Raw genomic sequence first — 27409 nt, 5'->3', positions numbered from 1 at the left:
CACTTGGTGAACACCCGTGGGACTGTGGTGAGACCAAAGGGCAGGGTCCTGAACTGGTAATGACTAGCCCCAAGCAAAAGTGGAGATGTCTCCGGGAGTGCCTGTCTGTTTTTATATGATAGTACGCAGCTTGGAGATCCACAGAGCACATCTGCCCGTCCTTGTGCAGAAGGGGCACGATGAACTGTACAGTGACCATCTGAAACTTCGACTTCTTGATGGAGAGATTTAACTCACTTGAGTCCAGAACTGGACGTAGGTCCCCCGTTTTCATTGGCACCAAAAAGAAGTGCGAGTAAGTTCCAGAGCCTTGCTGTCCTGGCGGGACCTCTTGGATGGCTCTCTTCTGAAGAAGCTTGAGCACTTCTTGCTGAGCTAACTCCCTCTGACGGGGTGGCACACTGGGGATAGGTTTCCTGACTGGAGGAGGGGGTGGGAAAAGGGACTAAAATATCCCCTGTAAATAATGCTCAGCACCCACCGATCTCTTGTGATGTTTGCCGAGGCGAAAAGGGTGCAGAGACAAGTGACCTCAAACTGCCTTCAGGGCAGGGCAGTTGGGCAATGCATCAGAAGCACTGGAAGGGCTTCTCAGAGAAGGGTTCCCTGGAGCCCTGACTTTGCAGACTCCCTCTGCCTTTAGGGGAGCCTACAACTGAACCTTCTCCCCCAATCTCTAGAAGAGGGTTCATCCTGTGCCACCTGAAAAGAATGGGACTTTCAGAAACCACAACTTCTTGATCCCTCATTGTGTCTCAGAAAAGGACTGCTAAGGAGAAGAAAATTTGATTCCACCAGCCGGCAAGGTCTTCCCTTCCTACTCAATGCAGGTCTGTGCGCCTTTGACTGATGGAACAAGCAGAGTGGATCCATCAAAGGAGGCATTAGTGAAGGACGCTTTAAAGGATTCTGCAAACCCGCATAGGCGCAGCCAGGGGAAACACCGAGCAGCGATGCCTGTGCTGGCCGCTCGAGAGGTGCCTTCTGCAGCATTAGAAATCAACCTCATCAATGAATTAACGAAGGAAGCAAGAGTGGATAGCTTGGGAGACACTTTGTTCAAGTCCTCAGCAGGCATCAGCTCAGAAAGGGAAGTGGTGAGTTCCTTAACCAAACCCCTTTAAAGGAGGTGAAGTGTACCAAGTAATTGGGGGCCCGTAAACCAAATTTAGCTGAGGCAAAAACCCACTTTCCATGTCTGTCTATCACCCAGGTTTCTTGACTGGGGGGATGGACAGATGTATTCTGCTCCGCCAACTACTTTTTAGTGGCAGCCGCTATCACGACAGCATCAACCGGCACTCCTTTCAACCAAAACTGCCTATTGATTGGTGGACTTAAAAAATCTGTCTGCTCGTTTAGGCACTGACTCCACAGTATCAAGCTCCTTCCATGCCCTGCTGATGATAAGGTCCATCAGTTTGTCAGCAGGGGGAAAACCCAGGTGGTAGATGGTCCTGTCCCAAACGCCTTCAGGAACACGGACTCCTTGGAGGACGGGGGTTGGGAGGACCATCAGCCCTTCAATTTGAGGATCTCTAGGATGTCTCAGAAGAAGACATCTTTGGGCAGAAATCTGGGGACTCATCCCCTTCATCGAGGTCCGTATCTTCTGTGAGAGCCTTCATCGGACAGTCTATGTGCCTTCTCTTATACATCCTCTTCCAGGGCACATTTTCTGAGGGGGGCCCAAGGCAGGACTTGGAAGAGTGGGGAACCCCAAGTGGGGTAACTCCCCCTTGAAGGCTGGTTTAGGAGGGCTGACTGGGAGCAGGATGAAAAGGCTCAGCTCTCAGAGATGAGGGGGACTGGGAAGGGCCCTGGAGAGCAGGGGAGGCAATGGAGAAGGTCCTTCCTACTACCCAGAAGGCAAAGGGCTGGACGATGCCCTCTCTCCATCCCTGGCAGGCAAGCCCACCTGAAAAAAGGGAGCAGAGCATGCCACTGCCTCAAGATCCTGAGATAATACCAGCCCTGAACTGTCAAGAGCTGATGTACCGAAGGGCAGGGACTGGTCTGAATAAACTGAACCGGAACCCTCTTCCAAGGACTCTGGAGCAGCTGCTCGGGTCTGGGAACCAGTCTGCTCCAAGAGAGGAAGAGCAAACCCAGTCAGGGGAAGAGACAAAGTGGGCTCTATGAGTCCCCGTCACCTCCTCGCTGTGCACCAGGCCGTGGAAGTCTGAAACCACCTTCAGACAAGGAAATTGAAGTGTAGGGGCAGGGGATGCAAGAAGCCCCAACTCAATTTGAACCTTGAGGAAAGACCTCATCATCCTGTCCATGTCGGATGGCAGCAGGTTCCTGGAGGACACAGAAGAGGCTGATGACCTACCTGGGGACATGTGTCTAGACCCCGAGAACCTCCTGTACCTCTCAGAAGAACGGCTTCTTCTCCTGGGAACTGTAAAATGCTTCTCCAGGCCAGAACCCGCTGGAGAGTCCCCAATTAAGATGGAATCCAACACAGGTCCCAGATCTGTCCACTTTGGATCTGTAGGCAACTTAGGATCCAAGCATTTAGAACTTGAACACCTCGGATCTGAGGAGGTCAGATCTGTGGCAGGTCTAGACTGGGCTGGATCTGAAAGTCTCAATCCACAGGTCTTGGATCCAGGAGTAGACTCCTGGGACCTTGGATCCAAAGGTCTCGAACCAGAGGCCTTGGATTTGGGAGTAGACTCGCTGAACCTCAGATTTGAGGTCCTTGGATCTGATAGTGCCGAGAATGGAGCCAGATCCAAGGAGCTAGGATCAGACAGCCTAGGCTTCTTAGAGGAAGAGGACCCAGAGATGGAGGGAGACTTTCTCTTGTGGTCAGACAGACCTGACTTGATCAGAGAGACTGGTGGACCAATGGACCCCCCTGACCCATTCCCTTTAAAAGTAACTTAATGTGGCACTCAACCAGGGCCCTGGGGTTGAAAACGCACAAATGCCACATTCAACCTCCAGGTGATTGGCACCCAAATAATAGAGGCACTCCTTGTGCGAGTCAGAAATGGGCATCTTCCGACCACACAAGGAGCATCTCTTAAACCCTGCTGGCTTGTCACACATGAGGGCTGAACAGCAGACCAAACACCAAAGCCAAAATGCAACCAAACCATTAACCAGAGGCCAAACCACAGTCAAAAGCCAGCAAGAAGCCCACAAAAGCAACCAATACAATTAAAATTCAAAAGCATGAACAAGAAATTAATCTAAGCCTAAGTCAAGAAAAATGGCGCCAAAAAGGCTGACAGTAAAAAAACAGTTAGAAAGGGAGGGGAAGCTAAGAGGTAGGGTTGCCAACTTTTTATGTCAAAAATTCTGGACATGTACAGTAAAGCAAAATGCATGTAATTTTGGTAAACCTATCCCCTCACATGCAGCCATTCCAGTGTCCCATTACTTGCCTATTTCTCCATTTTTTTCCCAGTTACCATAAACACTGTTCAAAACTCTCAGTGCGCATACTGTTTTCTGCTTTACTTCTACAATGATTACAGATATTTGGATTTAATTTAAAACTTTTATTTCAAATTTTATAGCACAAATACCGATAGACATTTGCTAAACAAATTAATGCAGTCTCACAATGAAAACCGACTTAGGATTATAACTTTTCTGCCTTTGAAACTCACATTCACTGAAACAGCATTGAAACCCACATTCAAAGAAAATGCATCTGGCCAATGGTGGATTAAGTTCACCTTTGAGCTGTTTTCAAATCAAAGGCCCCTTGCACACATTTTTAGGACCATACAAAAGTTCTTTGATTCAACTTCCTGATTGTAGTAAATTATAATATATAATAATAAAATTATATCCCTTGCATAATACACCAGTTGTTAGAGCATGTTTTAAATGTATAGTTTTGAACATTTTTCCATTTGATCCTCAGGCTTGTCACGTTTGTACTTTTGGATACATTGCATTTGTATAGCACCAGTTACTAATATTTGTCAGAAGTCTGTGACTATATCTGTCACCAGAAATGAATTCACCCACAAAAAGAAACATTTAAAAGACTTCTTTGATCGATACATTAAATTAAGTCGCCACCAATAATACTGAAATGCATAATCAAGTGCAACAAAAATATTCTGCTTAATCACTTAGTGAAAACATAAGTAAAACAGCATCATAACTAAACTAGTAGCATAATTCAGTAACCTTCTGTTTCAAAATACATTTAATATTTATGGAGTCCTTCAGACCTAGTATCTTTATTGCTTGCAGCTTTAGCCACTAACATAACTACTTAATCTCCAATAACAGTACTTTGAAATATTACTGTATAGCTAGAAATTCCACATTCTATTTCCTCTATATATACAAACAGACCGTGGAATGAGTAGGTAAAAGTGCGACATTTCATAAGTACCTGAACCTTATTTGAAACATGTCCATACGTGGTCCAGAATACAGTTCAAATGTCTTCAAGAATTCAAATTCCACATGCATGGAAGATAAAGATATAAACAGTCAGTTGCACAGATGCAGAACACTTTTTTCCACTGTGCGACCAGATGTAAACAAAGGGTGTTGTTAAAGAAAAACACCCTTAAAAAGTATTTTTTTTTTAATTAAAAGAAAATTAATCTTCTGGCATTTTCTGGACAATATGCTGTCCTTTCCATTTTCTGGACAGTGTCCCTTAATTCTGGACAGTCCAGAAAATTCTGGACAGTTGGCAACCCCAGAACTTATACCTCCTGTTTTTACACAAATGTGGTGGAGGATGTGAATGACTAGAGGGTAGGGGTAGGGTTTGTTACTGCACACTCTTTGGGGTGTTGAAAGAAAGTGTCGCTAAAAGATAGTGTTCTAGTTGAGTAAAACGGTGAATAATGCTATAAAATGTCATGCTTGCATCTACCTTAGCTGCATCATTTAATAAGATGTTAGGTATACAAGTGGAAAGTACTGTACTCGTGTCTTTGTAGAGTTTCTGGCATTTGGCCCACAGGGTTAAAGCTGTGAGCTGTAGTTTCTGGGGTACAAGTTTGCTTCTGTCAGCCCTCAATTTGCCTTGTGTGTGACCTTGAACAAGTCACTTAACCACACATTTCTCCTGGTTTGCCCCTGAAAAGAAACTGTGTGTCCAATGGGCCTACCTGCTAACAAATTGGTATTATTTATTATTATTATTATTATTATTATTGTTTTTAATATGGAGTAGTTTTGCTAATGTTTTTATAGATATTTGTCTGTTTGTCCCACACTGAATGTGACTGTGACCATTCTACCTCCTCAGTAGATAGCCAAGCTTTAGTTTGCTTTATTAATTAAATTGCAGATTAGATTTACAAACTATGAGTAAGTTTAATAGATATAGTAGTCAATCCTGGGTTACCTGTATAGATTGTAAAGTTAAGTTTTTACTAACATTTACATTTTTCCTCACTTTGATAGCAAAAAATACCATGTAATAGTTCATAGTCATTATTCTCATTGCTGCAAAAGCCTCTGGCTTTATGGGTTGTAAACTGCCCAGAATGCAACACTCTGCCAACTTCACAAAGCTATGGCTCCCACTCACACTTACACTCTGGCTGCTGTTTGACCGCTGATTTCCCTCCAAGGGACCAGTCAGAGTGTAAAGAATTTCAGCACTTTCTTGCTGCCTTGAGAGGAAACAGCTATGAGGGTTCACATGAGCAGCATCCAGCTTCTAGTTTCATTTGTGGGTGATAAGTCCCAACAGGACAGATCCTAGGCTCGAGCTCCTCCTACTCCAATCATCCCTTGCTGCTCTCTAACCCCTCAGATCTTGTTTGTCGCTTCACTGCTACAGACGTGATTCCTCTGGCTTGAGTTCTTCATTTTGGTCTTTATAGATTTTAAATGTGTTTATTGTAGAGTTCTGAGTTTATAGTTTTTTGTACCCCTCTGTAGGGTTGCCAACTGTCCAGAATTTTTCTGGACTGTCCAGAATTAAGGGACACTGTCCAGAAAATGGAAAGGACAGCATATTGTCCAGAAAATGCCAGATGATTAATTTTCTTTTAATTAAAAAAAAATACTTTTTAAGGGTGTTTTTCTTTAACAACACCCTATGTTTGCATCTGGTCGCACAGTGGAAAAAAGTGTTCTGCATCTGTGCAACTGACTGTTTATATCTTTCTCTTCCATGCATGTGGAATTTGAATTCTTGAAGACATTTGAACTGTATTCTGGACCACGTATGGACATGTTTCAAATAAGGTTCAGGTACTTATGAAATGTCGCACTTTTACCTACTCATTCCACAGTCTGTTTGTATATATATATATATATATATATATATATATATATATATATATATATATATAGAGGAAATAGAATGTGGAATTTCTAGCTATACAGTAATATTTCAAAGTACTGTTATTGGAGATTAAGTAGTTATGTTGGTGGCTAAAGCTGCAAGCAATAAAGATACTAGGTCTGAAGGACTCCATAAATATTAAATGTATTTTGAAACAGAAGGTTACTGAATTATGCTACTAGTTTAGTTATGATGCCGTTTTACTTATGTTTTCACTAAGTGATTAAGCAGAATATTTTTGTTGCACCTGATTATGCATTTCAGTATTATTGGTGGCGACTTAATTTAATGTATCGATCAAAGAAGTCTTTTAAATGTTTCTTTTTGTGGGTGAATTCATTTCTGGTGACAGATGTAGTCACAGACTTCTGACAAATATTAGTAACTGGTGCTATACAAATGCAATGTATCCAAAAGTACAAACGTGACAAGCCTGAGGATCAAATGGAAAAATGTTCAAAACTATACATTTAAAACATGCTCTAACACCTGGTGTATTATGCAAGGGATATAATTTTATTATTATATATTATAATTTACTACAATCATGAAGTTGAATCAAAGAACTTTTGTATGGTCCTAAAAATGTGCGCAAGGGGCCTATGATTTGAAAACAGCTCAAAGGTGAACTTAATCCACCATTGGCCAGATGCATTTTCTTTGAATGTGGGTTTCAATGCTGTTTCAGTGAATGTGAGTTTCAAAGGCAGAAAAGTTATAATCCTAAGTCGGTTTTCATTGTGAGACTGCATTACTTTGTTTAGCAAATGTCTATTGGTATTTCTGCTATAAAATTTGAAATAAAAGTTTTAAATTAAATCCAAATATCTGTAATCATTGTAGAAGTAAAGCAGAAAACAGTATGCGCACTGAGAGTTTTGAACAGTGTTTATGGCAACTGGGAAAAAAATGGAGAAATAGGCAAGTAATGGGACACTGGAATGGCTGCATGTGAGGGGATAGGGTTACCAAAATTACATGCATTTTGCTTTTATGTACATGTCCAGAATTTTTGACATGAAAAGTTGGCATCCCTAGGTACAACAGTCATCCAAGGGGATGCTACCCCCCTTCACCCACCTGCCATAGAACCACAAGGGTCTTAAAAGTGCATTAAAACAGCTGATGCTGTATACATACAGTAGGAATACGGAGGGGATCTCCCTTGCTGCATATGGGCATTTTTCTGTCACTATCAGTTGTTCAAAGCCACACCCATACCTACACAAAAACAGTATTGGGAGTTTAAGTTATGACTATTCTTCCTGACAGAATTACTTCCAACAAACTCAGAGCATCTAAGTCTTCAGCCTCTTCTCCTTCTGTTGAAATACCCAAGGATGCTGACAAATTAGGTGAAAATTAGAAGTTATGTACCTACCATAACGTTCCATGTTAGTTGTCTTCATCTCGCCTTCTTCTTGCTGGATGGGTTCGGAGCCGATCCTCGGCTCCGACTCGGCACTAGCTTTAGCTCGAGAACTCCTTTTACCAGCTCGAGGCAACCCTATATCCCATGATGCAAGGCGGAACTACCTCAGATCTCGTTTGGCAGCTAACTAACCCTGCTAAAGACTTATCCTAATATAATTAGGAACCATGGTTCCTAAAAGAAGTCCTCATAACAATGCTCCAGAGGAAGCAATCTAATAGGAACTCTCCAAGATCTGTCGAGGCCAGGGGAAGGAGGAGAAGAAGGCGAGATGAAGACAACTAACATGGAACGTTATGGTAGGTACATAACTTCTAAATGTTAAGTTGTCAATCCTTCATTCTTGCTGGATGGGACCGCCTAGCACCTGTATCCCGGGTGGCTCAATGGAACAGACTCTTGAGAACAGTGGAACCAAAACTGGCCCTATCTCTGGAGGCCAAATCCAACTTGTAATGAGACACAAAAGTATGAGGCGTGGCCCAAGTAGCTGCTGCACAAATAGTGTCAATGGGAAGTCTATCCTGAAAGGCTACAGAAGTGGATAGACTCCTGGTCGAATGAGCTTTTGGCTTAGAAGATAGTTGTTTGCCCTTAGAGAGTACACATAGGAAATGGTGGAAGTCAACCATCTAGATAAGGTCACTTTAGATACTGGAAGACCCAACCTGCTTCCTGCATAGGAGACAAACAATTGGTCTGATTTTCTAAGTTGTTTAGTCCTATGTAAGTAGTACCTGAGCTGACGATGAACATCCAAAAATGCAGCTTCTGTTCAGCTCTGTCAGAATAGTTAGGAAAGAAAACTGGTAGATCAATAGATTGGTTAATATTGGCTTGAGATACAACCTTGGGAAGAAAGGAAGGGTTAGTCCTGAGCGAAACCCTATCCTTATGAAACACCATATAAGGTGAACGAATACAGAGGGCCTGAATCTCAGAAACTCTTCTTGCAGAAGTAACAGCCAGCAAAAATATAGTTTTCCATGTCAACAACTTTAAAGAACACGTAGCAGACGGTTCGAAGGAGGTAGAATTAGGGATGCCAACATTAAGTTCAGATCCCATTGCGGAGGAGGATGTTTCACAGGCGGTTTTAGGAGAAAAACTCCTCTCAAAAAGGCTTTGCATAACCTATGAGACATGATGTTATTGTCCTGCAAGCCAACATGAAATTTGGAAATAGCAGCCATTTGTACTTTGACTGTAGATGATGACGATCCTGAATGAAAAACCTCCGCCAGGAAATCCAAAACAGAATGTATAGGAGCGGTGAAGGGATCAATATTTCTGGCGTTTGCCCAAATAGAAAACGCCGCCACTTGCTAGCATAAACCGTTCTAGTGGGCGACTTTAAAGAAGACACTAAAATGTCTCTGACTGAGTCAGAAATCATTGGTAGCCTGGCTAGGGAAGGAAGTGGAGCAACCAAGCAGTGAGGTTGAGAGAATGAATGGCTCGGTGCTGCTGACCCGACTGGTGGATCAAAAGATCCGGAACTGGGTCCAGATGCCAGGGCTGCACCAGAAGGTGACGATGTAGAGACGGAAACCAAATTTGTCGAGGCCAATATGGAGCAATGAGGATCAATTTGGCTCTCAAAACGGTGGCTTTCTGAATGACTTGTGGAATCAATGGAAAGGGAGGAAAAGCATAAAGAAGTCCCCGAGGCCAATCCTGGGTTAGAGAGTCTCTCAAGGGTTGGCCTGGAAGAGGAAATAGTGTGAAGTAGTCTGGGCACTTGCTGTTTTGAGGGGTAGCGAAAAGATCGCAACAAGGGGTGCCCCACTTCAGAAAAATCTGATCCACTACAGACTGATTGAGAGACCACTCGTGAGGCATCAGAATAGATCTGCTTAGCCTGTCCGCCAATAGGTTGGACCTGCCGGGGATGTGCGTTGCTATCAGAAACCGCTGAGAAGAGATCGCCCATTGCCAAAGTCTGAGAGCTTCTCGACATAAGGGATAGGACCTGGTTCCGCCCTGTTTGTTGATGTACCAGACCACGGACATGTTGTCCGTCTGTACTGCAATAGTCCCTGTGGGAAGAAAGTCGCCGAGGGCTTGCAACGTTAAAAGCACTGCTCTCATCTCCAGGACATTTATGTGCAGGTGGTATTCTATGGGTTGCCACGTCCGTGGACCATCCTGCCCTGATAATGCCCCCACCCGATCAGAGAGGCATCCGTGGTGACTGTGGCAACTGGAGGAGGGGAACAAATGGTCGGCCCTGCTGAAGAAGAGGGGAAGATACCCACCATCGTAGATGAGCCCTGCAAGACTGTGTCACTAAGATCTCGTGTCTCATGGGCAGATCGCGGTACGACCACTGCGTGAACAACATCCACTGCAGGAGACGCATGTGGAAGCGAGCTAGTGGAAGAAGAACAATGGCTGCAGCCATTAGGCCTAGAACCTTCAAGACAAACCTGGCTTTGACCTTGTTGCTTTGTAACAGAAGCTGAACAAATTTCTGGATGTCCAGAATCCTTTGATTTGTTAGTGTGGCTAACATTTTGACGGTATTTAACTCTGCCTATAAAGGTGATAGATTGGCAAGGCAGCAGAGAGGATTTTTCAAATTCACGAAACTCCTAGACTCTTGCAAAGCTGTAAGGTGTAATCTCTGGACGAAGAAGCTGATCCCTGGAGGTGGCGGAGAGGAGCCAGTCGTCCAAATAAGGAAACACTTGGAATCCTCGACGTCTCAGGTGAGCTGTGACCACCGCCATGCATTTGGTGAACACTCTGGGGCTGAAGTGAGGCCAAAGGGCAGTGCTCTGAATTGGTAATGACTGGCTCCCAGCAAAGCGGAGAAACCTTCTGGAGCGTCTGTGAATCTTTATGTGATAGTACGCATCCTGAAGGTCTATCGAGCACATCCAGTTGTCCTTGCCCAGAAAGGGCAGAATGGATTGCAGCGTGACCATCCGAATCTTGCCTTTTGACAGACTTGTTTAGTCTGCTTAGGTCTAGTATTGGTCTCCAATCTCCCGTCCTTTGGGGACCAAAAGAATCTTGAGTAGAAGCCGGATCCTACTTGGTCTGCCGGCACTGTTTGGATGGCTCTTTTCCCAGGAGTTTTAAAACTTCCTGTTTTGCCAAATCCCTTTGACCGGGTGAGATGTCTGGAAGGGATTGTAGAGGTACGGAAACCTTTGAAGGGATTTTGTAACCCTCGGATATAATCGACTGTACCCACTTCTCTTGTGATAGGGATTGCCAGGCTACTGGGTACAGCGAAATCCTTCCCGACTGCCTCCAAGGGTGGACAGTCGGGCAACACCTCAGGGATGCTGAAAGGGCTTCTCAGGAAGAGGCTCCCTGTTGCCCTGGTTCTGAGGACCCCTGCCTCTAGGGCGGCGTATTATTGTTACCCCTCTGCCTCTAGGGGTAAACTGACCACGTGTGTCCGTGTAGCTCCTTGGGCTTTACGGAACCACATCTTCCCCTTCTGACCCTTGGGATATGGTCTAGAAGGAGTGGAAAACTGGACTCCAACGCCAGAAAGAGTTTTACCGTCTTGTTCACATCTGGTCAAAGTATCCTTCACCTGAGGTCCGAACAAAGCCGAACCGTCAAAGGGGGTGTTGGTGAAGGACGCCTTAAAGGGGTCCAAAATTACACAGCCGCATCCAGGCTTGGCGCCTAAGAGCAACACCTGTGCCTGCGGCCCTGCTCGTTCCATCGGCTGCATAAGATATGAGCCGCATGGAGGAGTTAGATATCGAATTCAGGATAGCTAGCTGAGAGGCAATCTTTTCCTGAGCCCCAGCAGGTGAAGGAACCTGGACTACTTCCCCAGTTCCTTGAGAATATCTCGTTGAAGCCTGGTGAAGTGACAAAGGTAATTCAGCTTAACGCATTGCAAAGGTCGCTGAAGAAAACATCCGCTTTCCATACCTGTCCATGGTCCTAGAATCCTTATTAGGAGGATGGACAGGTACTGAAGGATCCGCCAGTTCCTTCTTAGTGGCCGCCACCACCATAGCATCCACAGAGACACCTTTGGACAGGAACTGTTTGTCCGAAGGGGCCGTGATGAATTTGGATGGTCTCCTGGGGACAGGTTCCACAGAATCTGACGCCTTCCGAGCCACTACCTGCATGAGTGGGTCGAAGGCGGAGACACCCAGGAGGTGGAGGGTCGGGATCCAAAGCCTCCAGGTATACCGACTCATCCTCGGAGGGGTCAATGGAGGGCCAATTCTCTGTTTGAGGAGCTCAAGGATGTCTGAAAATGAGACATCCTCAGAGGGGACCGTGGGGAACCCTCCGACTCATCTAAGTCGGTATCAGATGTAGTAGACTCAGGGAGTCTGTGTGTTTCCTCTTACGTCCTCTTCCGAGGGGTTCACCTGCAGGGTCAGGAGAAACCTCGGAAGAGGAGGAAATTCCCAGTGGGGAAACCTGGGGCGATGGATCCCTGGGCCTGAGAGCAAGAGGCTGGCAAGAGGCTTCTGCAGGCACTGATGAGGGAGGAGCTAGAGGGATAGACCGCTGACCAGGCTCAGAGGCCAGGACACTCCTCATCACCTCAAAGGCTCCTCTCCCCGGGAGACCTGAACACACCCGCTCCGAAGAAACAGGAATGGTCGGCTCCAAGGAGAGAAGGCTCGAGGCAGATGTCGGTGCCGAGCTTACCAAAGCCGAAGCCCGAGAGGGAGAGCGGGTCGGACAAGGGTCCGATGCCACTAGCCCCTCGAGCCGACAGTGGAAACCCCACGACCGGATCCCTCCAAGGAAAGTTTCAAGGAGGAGATCGGAGCCGAGGATGACGGAGCCGAAGGATGTATCGGCTCGCATCGAAACAGTCGCTGTCCCAAGAAGCTCCGCCCGAACTCTGGTGTGGAGTCGGAGGAGGAATCTCAAGAATTGGGGCTGTAGCGAAGTCTGTTGAGACGGGCTATGGAGCATTTGGGCCAGTGCCTGAGACTTCAACAGCCTGCTTACCACCCTCTCCAAATCGTGGTCAGACAACCTGGAAGATCTCGAAGATCGGCTCCGATGGCTCCGCTCCGACAAAAGAGGAGACCCCGGAGCCGAGTGGATACTTAGTATCGGGGACCGGGATCTCTTGCGGCCGGAGCCATCGGAGCCGAAGTCCCTTGAACCCCAGATGGAGCCGAGGATCTCGCCCGATGCTGGATAAAGTGTCGGCTCCAGCCGGGGCCGGCAAGGCAACAGTAGTCAGGGTATCGGGGCCGCCGGCACCGGACCCACCACTCTGGCAGAAGAAGCAACGGGTTCCAGCATATCGGCTCCGACGGAGCCGGAGCCACGGGAGGCTTAGGCACTGTAGCCTGAGCCTTCGGTGGCTTAAGAGGTTTTCCTGCCCCTTGCTTAGGAGGAGAACCTTCAGGTTTCAACAAACCTCGGAGGATCAGTTTGTTCCTCCTTTCCTGCAGGACTCGCTGGCTAAAGGCATGACACAACGCACAGGAGTCCTGCAGGTGCAAAGGCCCCAGGCAATACACAAGAGGTGTGACCGCCTGTCAGGGACATTTTCTGACAGCACTGGTCACACTTCTTGAAGCCTGAGACCTTGCCTTCCTTAGACATCCTAACAGGATATACACACACAGTCCCCACAAACACACAACTTAATCCCTACACAGACACACAGGAAGGGAATAACTTGGGGAACTAGGCCTGACTAAAACTTTCACTGAAAAACTATATTAAAAGTTTAAAAAGGAAGGGAATAGGGTGGGCTGTACTAAATACAGGCTAACCTGACACTGAAGGGAAATTAAACCCCTAACTAACTTTTTTCTTATTTAACAAGAAAAACTTACCTCAGCTGGCAAAGGAGACCTCTTTCGCTAAGCGGCAAACGAGATCTGAGGTAGTTCCGCCTTGCATCATGGGATATAGGGTTGCCTCGAGCTGGTAAAAGGAGTTCTCGAGCTAAAGCAGTCGGAGCCGAGGATCGGCTCCGAACCCATCCAGCAAGAATGAAGGCGAGATTGACAACTTAACATCTCATCTTTACATCTCAAGAAGTTATAAAAACTGAATCCATCTGGATCTAAAACCTAAACGGGAGATCGCCCTTCCTACATATGAATGCAGTCCAGATACCACCCTCGCCCCACACAAAAAAAAAACTATAACATTTCTTATATATACTTCTGATGACAGTAGTATCTGCTTTCTATCTTTGCTGTCAAGAAGAAACGTCAATGCCTTTTTCCTTCAGTGACATTTCCTCCTGAGGACAATCACAAGAAATGGCTACCTTCCTTTAAAGTCTTTCTGAAGAAGTAGAAAATGTACTATTTGACCAAAGTATTCCTACTTATTGAGTCTGGTACAGAATACACAAAAGGTACTGAAAATAACTTTTAGACAGATGTTTTTGTAGAAAAAATTTGCTCAAAACACTCCCAAGCAGAATGCCTCCCCCTTAATGCACATACTAAATACTGTTATCTCCAATATGAAGGTAAAACATAAAGGGATCCAGTATCTGTCTGCTTGGGATGACATGGTCGACAGACCACGATGCTTTGCCAGAGATGGCCTGCACCTATCACCCCTGGGATTCCGGATACTGGCTAAGGTTCTTGCCGCTCCTATAGTGCCTTTTTTAGGCAAGGTTCAAATGACAAATTCACCACCGTAACAGTAACAGGCAAGCAAAAACTGAGGGTGATGCTACTCAATGCTAGAAGTCTAAATCTCAAAATGCACTCACTCGAGGCACTCCTTAAAATGGAGAACATCAATATCTGTGCAGTGACTGAGACCTGGTTCAAGGTCCAGAGAGCACCCCTGCACTACCAGGCTATAACTCATAACACACTTTTCGGCCATGTAACCTGGACCGGAACACCAAAGGCGGAGGTGTGTCCATATTCATTAAGGATATCCACACCTCCAGGCTAGTTGCTCAGCATAATGCAGCCGAGGTTATCCAAGTGCAACTAACTCTGGGCAAAACTAAAATCCAAATTGTAGCTTGCTACAGATCACCCACCATATCCCAGGATTCCCACTCCTCTTTTCTTGATGTAATGGAAAATATTAACGTTCAACCAAATACCCTAATAATGAGCGATTTCAACTACCCCACCATTAACTGGGAAAACTACTCATGTACCAACTCCTTTGCTCAACGCTTTCTGGAATTCATAAACTCCAATGCCCTGGATCAACTTATCCAAACCCCCACCAGGGGCAACAATATCCTAGATCTAGTCATTACCAATATGAGTGGCCGGTGTTCCACGCCTGAAGTCAATGCCTCATTGGTCCGATCCGAGCATAAGCTAATTACCCTAGATATCCACATCCTGCCTCCACCCCCCATTAAGGAAACCATGGTAAAAAAATTCTCCAAAGCCAACTTCATGCTTCTTAAGACAGAAGTGGTAAACTTCATGACACCCATGCAGATGGACAATACAGTTACGATTACTGAATCCTACACAATTGCACTTTATAAGCACTTACATGAGTGCATGGATCGTGCTATCCCAAACAGAACCAAGATGCTATCCTCCAAAAAAGGAAGCCAATCTGGTGGTCCCCTGCCATAAACAAACTCTACAACAGAAGGAAGAAACTCTTGCAAAAGAGAGTAAAATCCCACAAGTGGAGGAGCTCCCTGGTCAGCCTCAGTAAGAAGCTGCGATCCCTGATTAAATCCTCCAAAGCTAGTTACGAAAACAAAATCGCCACTGATTCTAAAGACAACCACAAAGCATTCTGTAGCTATGTCAAGAATCTCAATGGCAACACTCAGATCTGCTCTGAGTTACAGCACAATGGCACTAAATATACAGACCCAACTGATATTGCCAACATCCTGGACAGGTTCAGTGCTAACTTTACCCCCCTCTCACCCCCTAAAGAGCCCATCTCTATACCGGAAGAATGCAAAGTTCCTGTAATCACAGCTGCACAGGTAAAAAGCACACTCTCCAAAGCCAAGAACACAGCATCCATGGGACCAGACAACATCCCAGGCTGCGATCTACACGAACTACAGAATGAACTGGCACCCCACCTAAGTACCATGTTCAATCATAGTCTCACCTCAGGCTTTGTGCCTGCTGAATGGCGCACAGCAACGGTTATCCCACTCCACAAGGGGGGGAGCCACCACAGACCCCTGGAACTATCGCCCCATTAGCCTGACGAGCCTGGTCTGCAAGGCCATGGAACGTATCATCATGGAACTTATAAACAAAGACATTGGTAATTTCCAAACTCTGGATCCCACCCAGTTCGGGTTTGTAACAGACAGATCATGTCTCCTAAACCTGATAGACTTCTTTAAAGCAGTCACCAAAGCCGTAGACAAGGGTAAGGTGGTTCACACAGCCTATCTAGATCTTGCCAAGGCTTTCAACACCATCCCCCACTCTGGAATTATAGATAAACTCACTAAACTAGGTATGATTCCCCTATGTCACACGATGGGTTGCCAACTGGCTCACTGACAGAACCCACACTGTGAAAGTAGCAGACTCCAAATCCGACTTCAGACCAGTGACAAATGGAGTACCACAGGGTTCAGTCCTGGGTCCTCTCCTGTTTGGTATCTACTTCTCTGAAGTACAGGCTAACACAGAAGGTCTTTGGCTAACGAAGTTCGCAGATGACTGCAAACTAGGAGCCATAATCAAAACTCCTAACGATGTGGACATCCTACAAAAGGGCCTCACTGAGACAGATGCCTGTTGTCAAAGCCATGGCCTCAAGCTCAATGCTAAAAAGTGCATTGTCATCCCCTTTGGTAAAAACTCTGTACCCATGAACTACAACATAGGCAGTAATATACTTAACACCGAAAGTGTGATAACAGACCTTGGGACACAGGTGGACAGTAGTCTCTCCTTTGATAATCACATCGCCACAGTAGTCAGGAAATCCTTCTACGTGGCACACCTCATCACAAAAGGTTTCTCATCCAGAAAAAAAAGAGGTCATTGTTCCCCTCTACTTATCACTCATTAGACCCATTATAGAGTACAATGCCCCTTTTGGTATGTACCTCACAAGACATCGACAACAACTGGAAAGGCCGCAGAAATACCTCACAAAGAGGATTACCGGCCTCAAACAGATGCCCTACGCAGACCGTCTCAAAAAACTCCAGCTTTACTCCGTCGCACATCACCTACTCAGAGGTGATCGCTGCCTAATATACAAAGCTATGTCAAACCTAGAGCTGTTGGACATGCTCCACTTAAAGAAATCCCAATCCCTCCGAGCTACATGCTCTAGGGACCTAAACCTTGTCACCACAACAAACAGAACATGCCGGAGGGATAGATTCCTGTCCCAGACACTTCCCATACTCTGGAATAAACTACCTATCTATATCAAACAAAGCTCCTCATTAGCACTCTTCAAGAAAAATCTTGATGACTGGATGGGAAATAGGAAATTCACCCCGGGGATCACCTCTGTGGCTCTGCTCGACAGTGGCACAAGAAAATAATTTTCTTGGGTGGCAAAAGCCAGGGTACCTTTTTGGCTGGGCTTGTATAGGCCCCAGGGCCAACAGCCTAGTACCTACCTATGAACCTATGAACCCCATTCAAATACTCGCATACAATACTCTAAGGATCAAAGATCGGTGTCTCTCCTGAAAGGCAATTTTAACTACATACTTACATAACTCTAGAGTCACTCAAACATCTTGAGCTGTTTGTCTTAAAAACCTTTACTGAAAGGTTTAATAAATTTAGTTAAAGCCTGCAGCTTAAGTTAGAAATGACTCAGTTATTCTACATTCAGTTCTAGCATGATCAGCAAATCATTTCAACAATAACAAAACTAAAAAAACTGAACTACAACTTGAACTTGCGAAGATCTGTTCAAAGTACAAAATTTTTCTTGTGCCAAGAAATGGCAGTAAAGAGACCCTATCTGGATAATTAAGCCTTAGAAAAACAGTGTAATCTAAAAGGTCCAGTAAGGTCCCTCCCTGGCCTTGTTCTTGGCTTATACAGACCTACTCAACAAATTTCCCACACACCCAGGACACACTTGTAACCTCTCTCCTTCAAACCTACCCCTCTATCAGCTGGGATTATTCATTTTTGTTGAAACTCTGTTGCACAGATTCCTTTTACTGCTGGAGTCACATCTTCTCATGAGACTTCTAAAGAACCATCACCCTCGCTCCTTGGCCTCAGAACTTTGAAGGCAGAACTCCACTTTTTCCAAACTGTCAACCTCTCCCACACATGTACCTCCTTCTTGCCCTCACCACCTACCTTTTCAGTGCTACTCAGCCAAATGCATTAACCCTCCTGTTGCATCCTAATGCCAAATCAAGACTTATTCAAGTTGTTTCTTTAACAGTGCCTGGCTGTCATTTTCCCTTGACTCCACCGCTAACAATGAATCCTCTACTCGTTTGTAGTAGTTGAACCTGCTCTGGAACTTCGACTGTTTGTTGTAAATAACTAGTGGGCAAACTGACATCATTTTCATCTATTTTATACTACAAATCATTTACAAGCAGGCAAATCTCAACTTTTTACAGCTACTCATTTTGCTACTATAACTCCAAAAATATCCAGAGTTTTTTTTCCTGCAGTTACATTTCCAAAAGGTATAAGATATGACTAGAAAATTCAATTCCACAGGACTTACTACAGTTTATGAAACTATATCAGCAAATATTTTTTTGGTCATTCACTGATCTCATATGAGGCTTTCATTAAAAGTTAAACATGCACTGATACACAAAGGACATTTCTGAACAAAAGCAAGAATTCAAAATCTTTCTAGTCACTCAAACAACTTACTGAGCCTTGTTCCAACAAAAGCTGGCATTTGCTGAGGCATTCTGGGCTATCTGTGAGTTCTGCAAGAACCTTCTCAGCCTGCAGGCGTTGGGATGGCTCTGTGCCTTGGTAAAGCTGCTCACAAAGTACTTCCAGTTGAACCAAACTCTAGAGATCGGGAGAGAAAATGAAAATATTACAACTGGTACCAAAGGGCAAACAGAAACGTGCAGGAGATGTCAGCATATAAACACAAAGCAGAAGCTTTATATACACAGATACACAACACGCAGAAGCACATAATAGTCCGTCTGTATTTTCAGAATTACCAAGGATACCATTTGAAAGGATAGAAGAGCATAATGAGAATGCACCTGTTTTCCAGGTTGGCTTGCAAGAAGTCCTTATGCAGAATTTTTTTACATGTCTGTTTTGAACCGAGGTGAACAGGTCTACTTGAGGTGTTCTTCATACTTGGATCAATTCCTGAAAATACCCCTGTCACCCCCATCCCCCTGTTCAACTTCCATTGACAAGTGTCTGTCTTGGTCCTGCTCAGCTTATCGGTCAATATGTTTTGCTTTGACAGAATGGAAGATGCCTGGAGAGTTACGAAATGCTGCAGAACTACCTCCCAAGCCATCACAGCCCACCTGCAAAGGGGGTATGATCTTGCACCTCTTGCTTATGTACCACATTACTGTGGTATTATCCGTGATCCCTTTTAGAGGTCCTGGTAACAACTGGTGATGAAGAGATTTCAAGGCACAATTGGTGATGAAGAGATTTCAAGGCAAAGATCTCAGCCAACATCTTCTTTATATCAATATGGTTTGGTCCACAGGCCTTGCACCTTTATCCCCACTGAAACTGCTTCCCAAGCAAAATCTGAAGTTTCTACGGCAAGAATCTGGCTTGGGGTCTGAGAGGAGAAACAGAGACCTGGGTTCCAATTAATTTGTTGTTTCCACCAATGCAGTTCCATTTCTAAAAAGCCCAAAATTGGAATCTGATGTTCCAGAGGATGCAAATGTTGGGTCTATATGTTTTTTTTTTTTTTTTTTTTTTTAGAAATAATTGCACCTTTCTCATGTGTAACCTGGCTAGAACAATCATGAGAATCATAGAAGACATGAGCTTTAGGATCCTGAGAAATTAAATTGCAGAAGTCTGAGACGGACTGAAAAAGCTCAAGAAAGATTTCAGATAAAAATCCACTTCATCTTGTGTCAGAAAGGCCTTCTGAAGTGTATCCAGAAGGCAGCCCAGAAACACAGTCCTGTGGGACTGAGTGAGGGAGGATTTTTGTAACATTTATCTGGAAGAAGAGACTGGTCAGAAGAGATATAACCCACATTAATTAATTGTCATCTGAATAAAGGCTCTGCAAAGATAAGCAAATCATTAAAAAAGGAATTGTGTGAATGCAATTCAGTGTGCAATAAGCTATGACTGGGGCTAGACATTTTATAAACACCCTTCTAGCTGTAGATAATCCAAAGGGTAATGCAAAGAACTGATAATGTGACCTAAAAACAGAGAATCTGAGAAACTTCCTGAAGCCTGTGGCTATGGATATGTGATAAGGAGCATCTTTTAAATCTAGTGTTACGATGCAACTCATGGGTGGAATGAGAGGCAACAGATTCTGCAAGGTCAACATTCTGAGTTTTGGTACCTTCATATAAAGATTTAGAAGTTAAAGATATATTACTGGTCTGCAAGACACCTCTTTGGTACCAGAAACATTCTGGAGTAAAAGTCTTTGCCCCTCTGACTTTCAAGCACTAGTGCTATTTCTTCTTGGGTGAGTAAAGACTGAAAAACCTGAGGAAAGTATTCTGTTTGGTCTAGAGGGTAGGGAGGAATTCCCTTGAAAGGAGGCTTTTACAGCTAGTGCTATATGTAACCCTCCTGTACCACTTTTAAAACCAAAGAGTCTGAGTCAATCTTTTGCTGGGGGAAATGTTAAGGACTAACTTCTGGGACAGGTTTGTGGAGATATGGCTGGACAGGAGGAATAGGGGATGCTGGCACAGTCATTCTGTACTATTGGTTTGTCTTTTTTCTGAAAGGACCCGTTTCTTATTATTTTCCTCCAGCCATCTCTTTTTAACTCTGTTTAACAGAATATGACCAGATTTGCTTATTTGACTTTTTAGAGAAAAAAGTAGGCCTAAAAGATTTGCATCGGGGAAATGAAACATCTTGGATACTCCCTGAATCATTTTTTTCTCTTTCATTAAATTGTTTGAGAACCTGGGTAGCAGAAAAGCCTAACAATATTTCCTTGTCTAAAGCAGAATCAGTACTATAGTAGTGGCCCTAGACTAGTATCTGAGCAATCACACATACTCCTCAAAGTGTGTCTGGATACCTGGGACAAGGCAGAAGCTCAGAAAAAAGCTTTCTTCTGTGGGACACGTGGTAGCAAATTCTTCAGACTCTCCATAAAACAAAGCATAAACTTATTTATTTATTTCAGTTTGATTACCGGGGAGGTCCACTGGGCTTTGGGGCCCATTTTCAGTGGAGGCCCGGGGAGAAAAGCTCCATGTGTTTAGTTACATACAGTTACATACAATTTATAAAAGAAATTACATAAACATTTGAATAAAAAGTTACAATAAAAGTTTCAGAGACTATTGTATTACAAATAACAGTAATCAGAGACTGAGAAGTAAAATAAAAAAATCCCAATAGTTCAAGGGGGAAAATCCTGGTGTAGGCAAGAAATCAGGATGTAATAATTAGGAATACAAGCTGAGTATATTAAAGAGGTTAGGTAGGTAAGTGAGGTTAGCCAGGAGAGAAGTGGGGGGGATAGCTTCAGAGGTAAAGGCTGAGGAGTGCAATTGCATTTCCTATTTTGGTAGAGGTAGGAATGAAGCTGATTTTTGAAGATGTTTGGGTTGGTGTAGGTCCTAAGTGAGGAGGGCAGAGCATTCTTTTTTTTGGCTAGGGTAAAGGATAAGAGCAGTTGACCTGCGGGGCGTTTAGGTTTTTGAACAGTGATTAGGTTTTGGTGAGAGGATCTACGTGATCTAAGGAGGGTATAAGGCTGTAGAATATTAGAAAGAGCAGGGCAGTTTGAGGGGTGGAAGAATAATTTGTGGGCTGTTGAGATTTGGAGAAAGTCAAGGTGATTGGGGAGTTCCAGCCAGTTTAAGGAGTGGAGGGAGGTGCAATGATAAGAGGAGGATTTGGCATTTGTGGCAAATCTAGAGATTTTGTTGTAGCATTGTTCCAATTTGGAGGTAAGTGTAGAAAATAAATTAGTGAGGAGGGGAGCGCCATACAGGAGGGAGGGAAGAAGGAAAGTAGAGGCAAGTGTAAGTCTGGTGTGAGGAGAGAGGAAGTGGTTGTTTCTATACAGTAGTCCAAGTTTTATGTGAGTTTTTTTTTATGTTTATCTGGATATGGTCATTAAATTTTAGTTGGTCATCAATTATAACGCCGAGAAGCTTGGTGGAGGAGACAATCTCAATGGTGGAGGTGCTGTGACTGGTAATTAAAAATGAGTTCTTATCTAGAGAGGATGATTTAGATGGGGTAAAAAGGAGGATCTTAGTTTTGTTTGCATTTAGGGCAAGATGATTTTGGAGCATCCAGTTTTCTGTGGTAGAAAAGGCAATCTGTGTTAGGGTCTTTAGTTCTGCTAGATTTGGGGCACAACAGATTAAAGTGGAATCACTGGCATATTGCACAACTTTGGTGTTGGGAATAGCTTTATGGAAGTCATTAATAAAGATGTTAAATAGTAATGGGCCTAGAATGGAACCTTGTGGTACACCAGTAGGGGTAGGAAGGAAAGAAGAGGTAGCTTGGGCCCATTTCACTGCTTGGGACCTGTTTGAAAGGTAGCTGGAGAACCAAGAGAGAGTTTTTTGGCAGATGTTGAGATTAGCGAGGTGGTTTAGAAGGAGTGAATGAGAGATGGCGTCAAAGGCTTTGGATAAATCTAGAGGAACAGAGGAGACTATGTTACCGGAGTCACGTGCTGAGTTGACAGAGTGTAAGAAGGAGAGAAGAGCAGTGGTCGTACTATGTCCAGGGTGGAAGCCGTGTTGGGTAGGGGAGAGAAGTTGGTGTTTGGTAAGGAATGGCAAGAGCTGCAGGTGGATACATTTTTCAAGAATTTTGGATATAGGGGAGAGGATGGCTATGGGACGGAAGTTGGAGACAGAGCAAGTTTTGCCACCCTTGTGGAGAGGCAGAATGAAGGCAGAGCGCCATAGTTTGGGTACATAGCATTCGAGTAAAGACCTATTTATTAGGATGCTGACGGGTATGGCAATAGAGTCAGAAGAAAGTTTTAGGAAGGAGGATGGAATGTTATCAGGGGCATTTGAACAAGGCTTTAGTTTTTGGAAAAGTTTCTTTATTAGATCGGTAGATACAGGTTTGAGTTCAAAGGAAGGGGCAAGGGATACAGGGACTGAAGATTGAGCAGGGAGGGTGGGAGGGTTATTGTTGGAGAAAGTTTTGGTTAGATCAGCGATAGAGGAGGTAAAGAATGAATTGAAAAGGGAGGCTACTTCGAGGTCTGATCTGCTGGTATCAGGGGAGGGGTTGTTTTTTGTACCTGGTCTAAGGAGGGAATTAATAGAATTCCAGAATTGTTTAGGATTTCTTGCATTGTTTTCTTGTAGTTGGATATAGTATGACTTTTTATCCCTAATGACTTGCTTTTTGACTAGGTTTCTCAACTGCTTATATTTGAGGAAGGTTTGTGGATCCTTATGTTTAAGGTGGGCTTTCCAGGTTTTATCTCTTTGAAGCATTATCTTTTTAGTGTCTTTAGAGAGCCAGGGGGAGTTAATAGTTTTGATTCTTTTTGTTCTAATAGGGGCTTGGGAGTTAAGGACAGTAAAAATGTAGAATTGAAGTAGTCAACGGCTTCATCTAGTGATAGTGTTTTTAGGTGGTTCCAGTTGGATAGTTTAAGAGAGTTAGAGAAGGAAGTAGGGTTAAAGTTAGATAGGTTACGAGTATGAATGTAGTGGTGAGACTGTGGGGAGGAGAGAGTAGCACGAATGGCGAAAGCAGGGAAATGGTCTCCTAGTGGGTCAGGGGTGACGCCTGATTTTATAATTTTGCTTGGATGAGATACTAGGATCCAGTCAAGTACTGTGCCAGGGGGATTAGATTTGTTGGGTCGAGTGAAGGAATTAGTAAATTGAGTGAACTTGAATAGGTTGATGGCTATAGTGGGATTGGCGCTATTGATTTTTCCCCAGTCAATATTTACATCACCCATAATGAAGGTTTCCAGGTTAATATTGGAGGAGGTCCAGGAGAGGATGTCTTCAGGAGTACTGGTATTGTTACTAGGGGGAATATAGAGGCAAATGATGCAGATGCTTTTATGGTTGTTATTTTTAGTAAAGCAATCACAATTTCAGAGTTGTTAAAAGAAGGGATGGAGTTAGGGAAGGGAGTAATGGACAAGAGGTTGGAGTAAAGTAGAGCAACAACCACCACCTCTTTTATTTGGCCGGTCTGACCGGAGACAATGAAATTCTGGAGGAAGGAACTCTGAGTCAGTAATATCAGGTTTTAGCCATGTTTCAGTGATAGCAGCAATGTCAGGAGAGTTATGACTGCCAGGCATGGAAGAGAGTTAATTTATTTTTTAGGCTTTGGGCGTTAATAGTAATGCATTTGAGGTTTTTGTTAGGGTGTTTGTTGTTAGAGTGTGGGAGAATAGAGGGAGAGAAATTAGGGCCTGGGTAGGGGTGAATGCCACCAGCTAAATAAAGGTAGGGGAGGTGGGGGTGTTGTTTTTTGATTTGTAATTAGTTGGAGGAGGGTGGAAAGGCTTTGGTTTAAGTTTGCAGTTATTATTTATGGTAAGGAAATGTTTTATTTTTGATAGAAGGGTGGGAGGAAAATAAGGAAGCAGAGATATTATGGTAGTGGGACGATAGGAGGTTTTTGGGAGAAGGAGGAGGAGAAGGTATATGGAAATTGGTATAGTTGGTTATTTGGTATAGGTATAATAGAAGTAAGGTAGAGGATGAGAGAAAGAGGAGTTTGGTTGGAAGGGTGGGCATGATAATTAGATTTGGTAGGAGGTGATAGAAAGAGAAAGGTGAAGAGATGAAAGGAGTGGGTGGGGAATGGTTTAAAGAGGAAGGTGTATGGGGGAGGGAGGGGAGGGGCAGGTGTATCAGGATTGGTTGGTGAAGAGGGAGGGGTAATGTAACAGGACTGGTTGGAATAGTGGGAGTGGCTGGAAGGAGAAGAATAAGTGTAGGAGTATTGGGGGCGGGTGAGAATTGGGGGCAGGGTAGGGGAGCGGAGTGAGCCCGCAGGGCGAACAGAGCGGGAAAAGCCAAGGAGACAGGAAGGCTTGAATAAATAACCAGTAACCCCAAGGCTGAAAGCAGAGAGCTATAGCAGGGGTGCAGGTAAGTGGTTGTAAACTTCTTTTATAGAGGAGTGTATTAGAGTATGACTAGGGGCTTTGTTTGGTTCAAGAGGAGCACACTAGTAGTAAGTATATGAGAGAGTGCAGTATCTTTAAAGGAGGGCAGAGACACTTTTAGGCAGGGGAAAGTTGTGAAGCAGGGAGAGGGAGTATTACTATTCTGTACGTATGGAATATGCTGCCATCTAGTGGAAAAAGGAGGGAGGTGCACTTTGGAGAAAGATGTTCCCTGGATAAGATTAGGTTTAGAGAGATTAGAAAGAGGCAATTTGGGGAGAAGACTGAAAGACCAAGGAGGAGGGGGGGGCAGTGCAGAGACCAGTGGTAGGCTGCCTTCACACGTACCAAGGTAGAATGCTGCTCAAGGTAAGGTAGTGCTTAGAAAATAAACAAAATGCAAGGAAATACATACACAGAGTCTCCTTAGCAAGGGAGAAAGGGTCCCAAAAATTATTAAAGCTCAAGTGGAATGTTCACTGTCTTCTTCTCTTGGGAGAGATCTCCTGTCTGTTCAGTGAAGAAGGGGGGAGAGCACTCTTGGGAGCAACTGAAAAGGAAAGTGAGAAAAATAGGGTGAAATGGGAAAAAAGGAAGAAGGAGAGTTCAGGAAGAAGGAAAAACAGGCTAATGGATGGAAGTTTACAGAGTGGAGTGGGATGAGGAAAGGAAAATAGGAAGGGACAGAAAAGAAGAACTGGGGATTGAGGAAAAATGAGATAAAAGTGAAGGTTAGAGCAGTTATGCAGTAGAGGATTCACAGGTAATGTTAAGACGTCCTACAACAAATCAACTTTTAAGCAATAGTTATGTTACAGGTATATAGGTACTGAGAAATCAACACTTGCCTAAAGTGGTCAGAAAGCAGTAATAAGACTCCAATAGCATTAACAGACCAATATTCCCGGGTAGGAGAATTATCAAAGGCAGTAGGTGCAGCAAATAAAAAATAACACAATTATTGTATTCACCTAACACATACAAACAGTTAGAAAGTTGCAATTTCAACAATTGGAATATTTAGGTGCATAGAGGGTAGTCAGGCAGAGGCAGGCCATAGGCATAAACAAAAACAATACCTATCAGCAAAACAAAGTCTAAAGAAGATTGTAGGACAAATGGTGTGAGGATTGGGAGGAAAGAACCATGCAAATTTATAAAAGGGACACAGTTAGGGAGTTTATTCCTAAAAAAAAAAAGAAAAATAAACATAGGTCGTTAAATTCTAATGCTAGGAAGGGGAATGTTGACCTTGATATTTGGCAAATGTAGGTAGAAAAAGCCAAGGTCGCTAAAGGTTCTTGCTGAATAGAGGGCGCTGAGATATTAGCGCTAGGGGCAGAGTAAGCCGAGAGAGGAAGAAACATTAAATAAATTATCTTAAAGTAAACAATATATTATTGTTCTGAAATCTCGGCTATGTGTGAGAAACAGAAAATTTGAAATTATTTCTTGGTATGGGGAGCACTTTTCGGTTCTCGGCGGAGTGGAGGAAATGTGGGTCAACAGATGTTGTTGGCGACAGTTTGGGGCGAGCTAAAGCACTAGCGCTAAGAGCAGTGACTACCACTGCTTAACGCAAGCCTCAAAATAAAGCTCACTAAGGAACTGGTGAAGAGACCAGTTTCATATATACCTTAGCAGGCACTAAGAGTAGAAACGAGCAGGGGGACCTCGGAATTGCAAGCTGCTCCTTTTCAGAGCACGGGTAAACCAAATCCAGAAGTTAGATTAAGCGGAGAACCGTAAAACACTAAGTAAAGGGGTGAGCAACACAAGAGAGATTGCTATTATTCCAGAACAGAGGGAAACCAAGCTGATTTAGCAGACAACGGCAACCGCTAAGCAAAGGGCGGACCATTCGACTAGAGCAGAGGGGAGTTAAACGCTACTCTAAGGTGCATTGGGGGGGGGGGTGATAAAAAATAAATAAAAACAGTAGGATCAAAACCTCAATGTAAAATTATACTAAATATAGTTTTAATAGCTCAAAACAGCAAAAAATACCCTTCCGGTCTTGAACCAGCAGAGTTACGACACAACAGGAATTAAATTCTAAATTTATGCCTGATAAATGTGGATTCTGAAAGCTAAACTGGCAAGGGTTAGTGTTCAAGATCAACCTACTGCCAGCAGGTAAAGCAGTTGATTTGGTTGCTGGGTCAGACCTAAGGTGAGAGGAAAGAAATGTATTAGTCTGAGGCACTTTACACATTTATAGTGACTGATGGCTGGTCATCAGGATGATTACAGACAGCATTCAACACATCCTCCAGGGCTGGCAGTATATGAGGAATGGGTGAGGAATAAGGAATATCCATTTATAATATATCAATATATCTTCTCAGTTATGGGGGGGGGGCATCTATTTGTTCCCATAAAAATACCACATTTATCCTGGCTATTATCTTATTAAAAGAAAAATTCCTCCACGAGAGGGAAAAAGGTAATATTTTACTCAGGGTCAGAAAGATGGGCTTGTGAATTTGTAGAAGAAGCCCTGT

The 27409-nt window shown here is 43.9% G+C and overlaps 1 protein-coding gene across 1 annotated transcript in view; it reads right to left on the bottom strand.

Moving 5' to 3' along the window:
* RANBP17 (RAN binding protein 17) overlaps window positions 1-27409 on the bottom strand; it is a 4607784-nt gene that overhangs the window by 4316006 nt on the left and 264369 nt on the right. Inside the window, exon 2 of the mRNA XM_044069092.1 lies at window positions 18497-18643. Within this exon, the coding sequence (XP_043925027.1) occupies window positions 18497-18643 (147 nt within the window). The remainder of the gene's footprint in view (window positions 1-18496; window positions 18644-27409) is intronic.

This window comes from Protopterus annectens, chromosome 4.part0 (assembly GCF_019279795.1).
Source record: "Protopterus annectens isolate FY-2018-M chromosome 4.part0, PAN1.0, whole genome shotgun sequence".
Lineage (NCBI taxonomy): Eukaryota > Metazoa > Chordata > Ceratodontiformes > Protopteridae > Protopterus > Protopterus annectens.
Note: the sequence above shows the minus strand (reverse complement) of the source record. Positions and strands in the feature narration are given on the sequence as shown.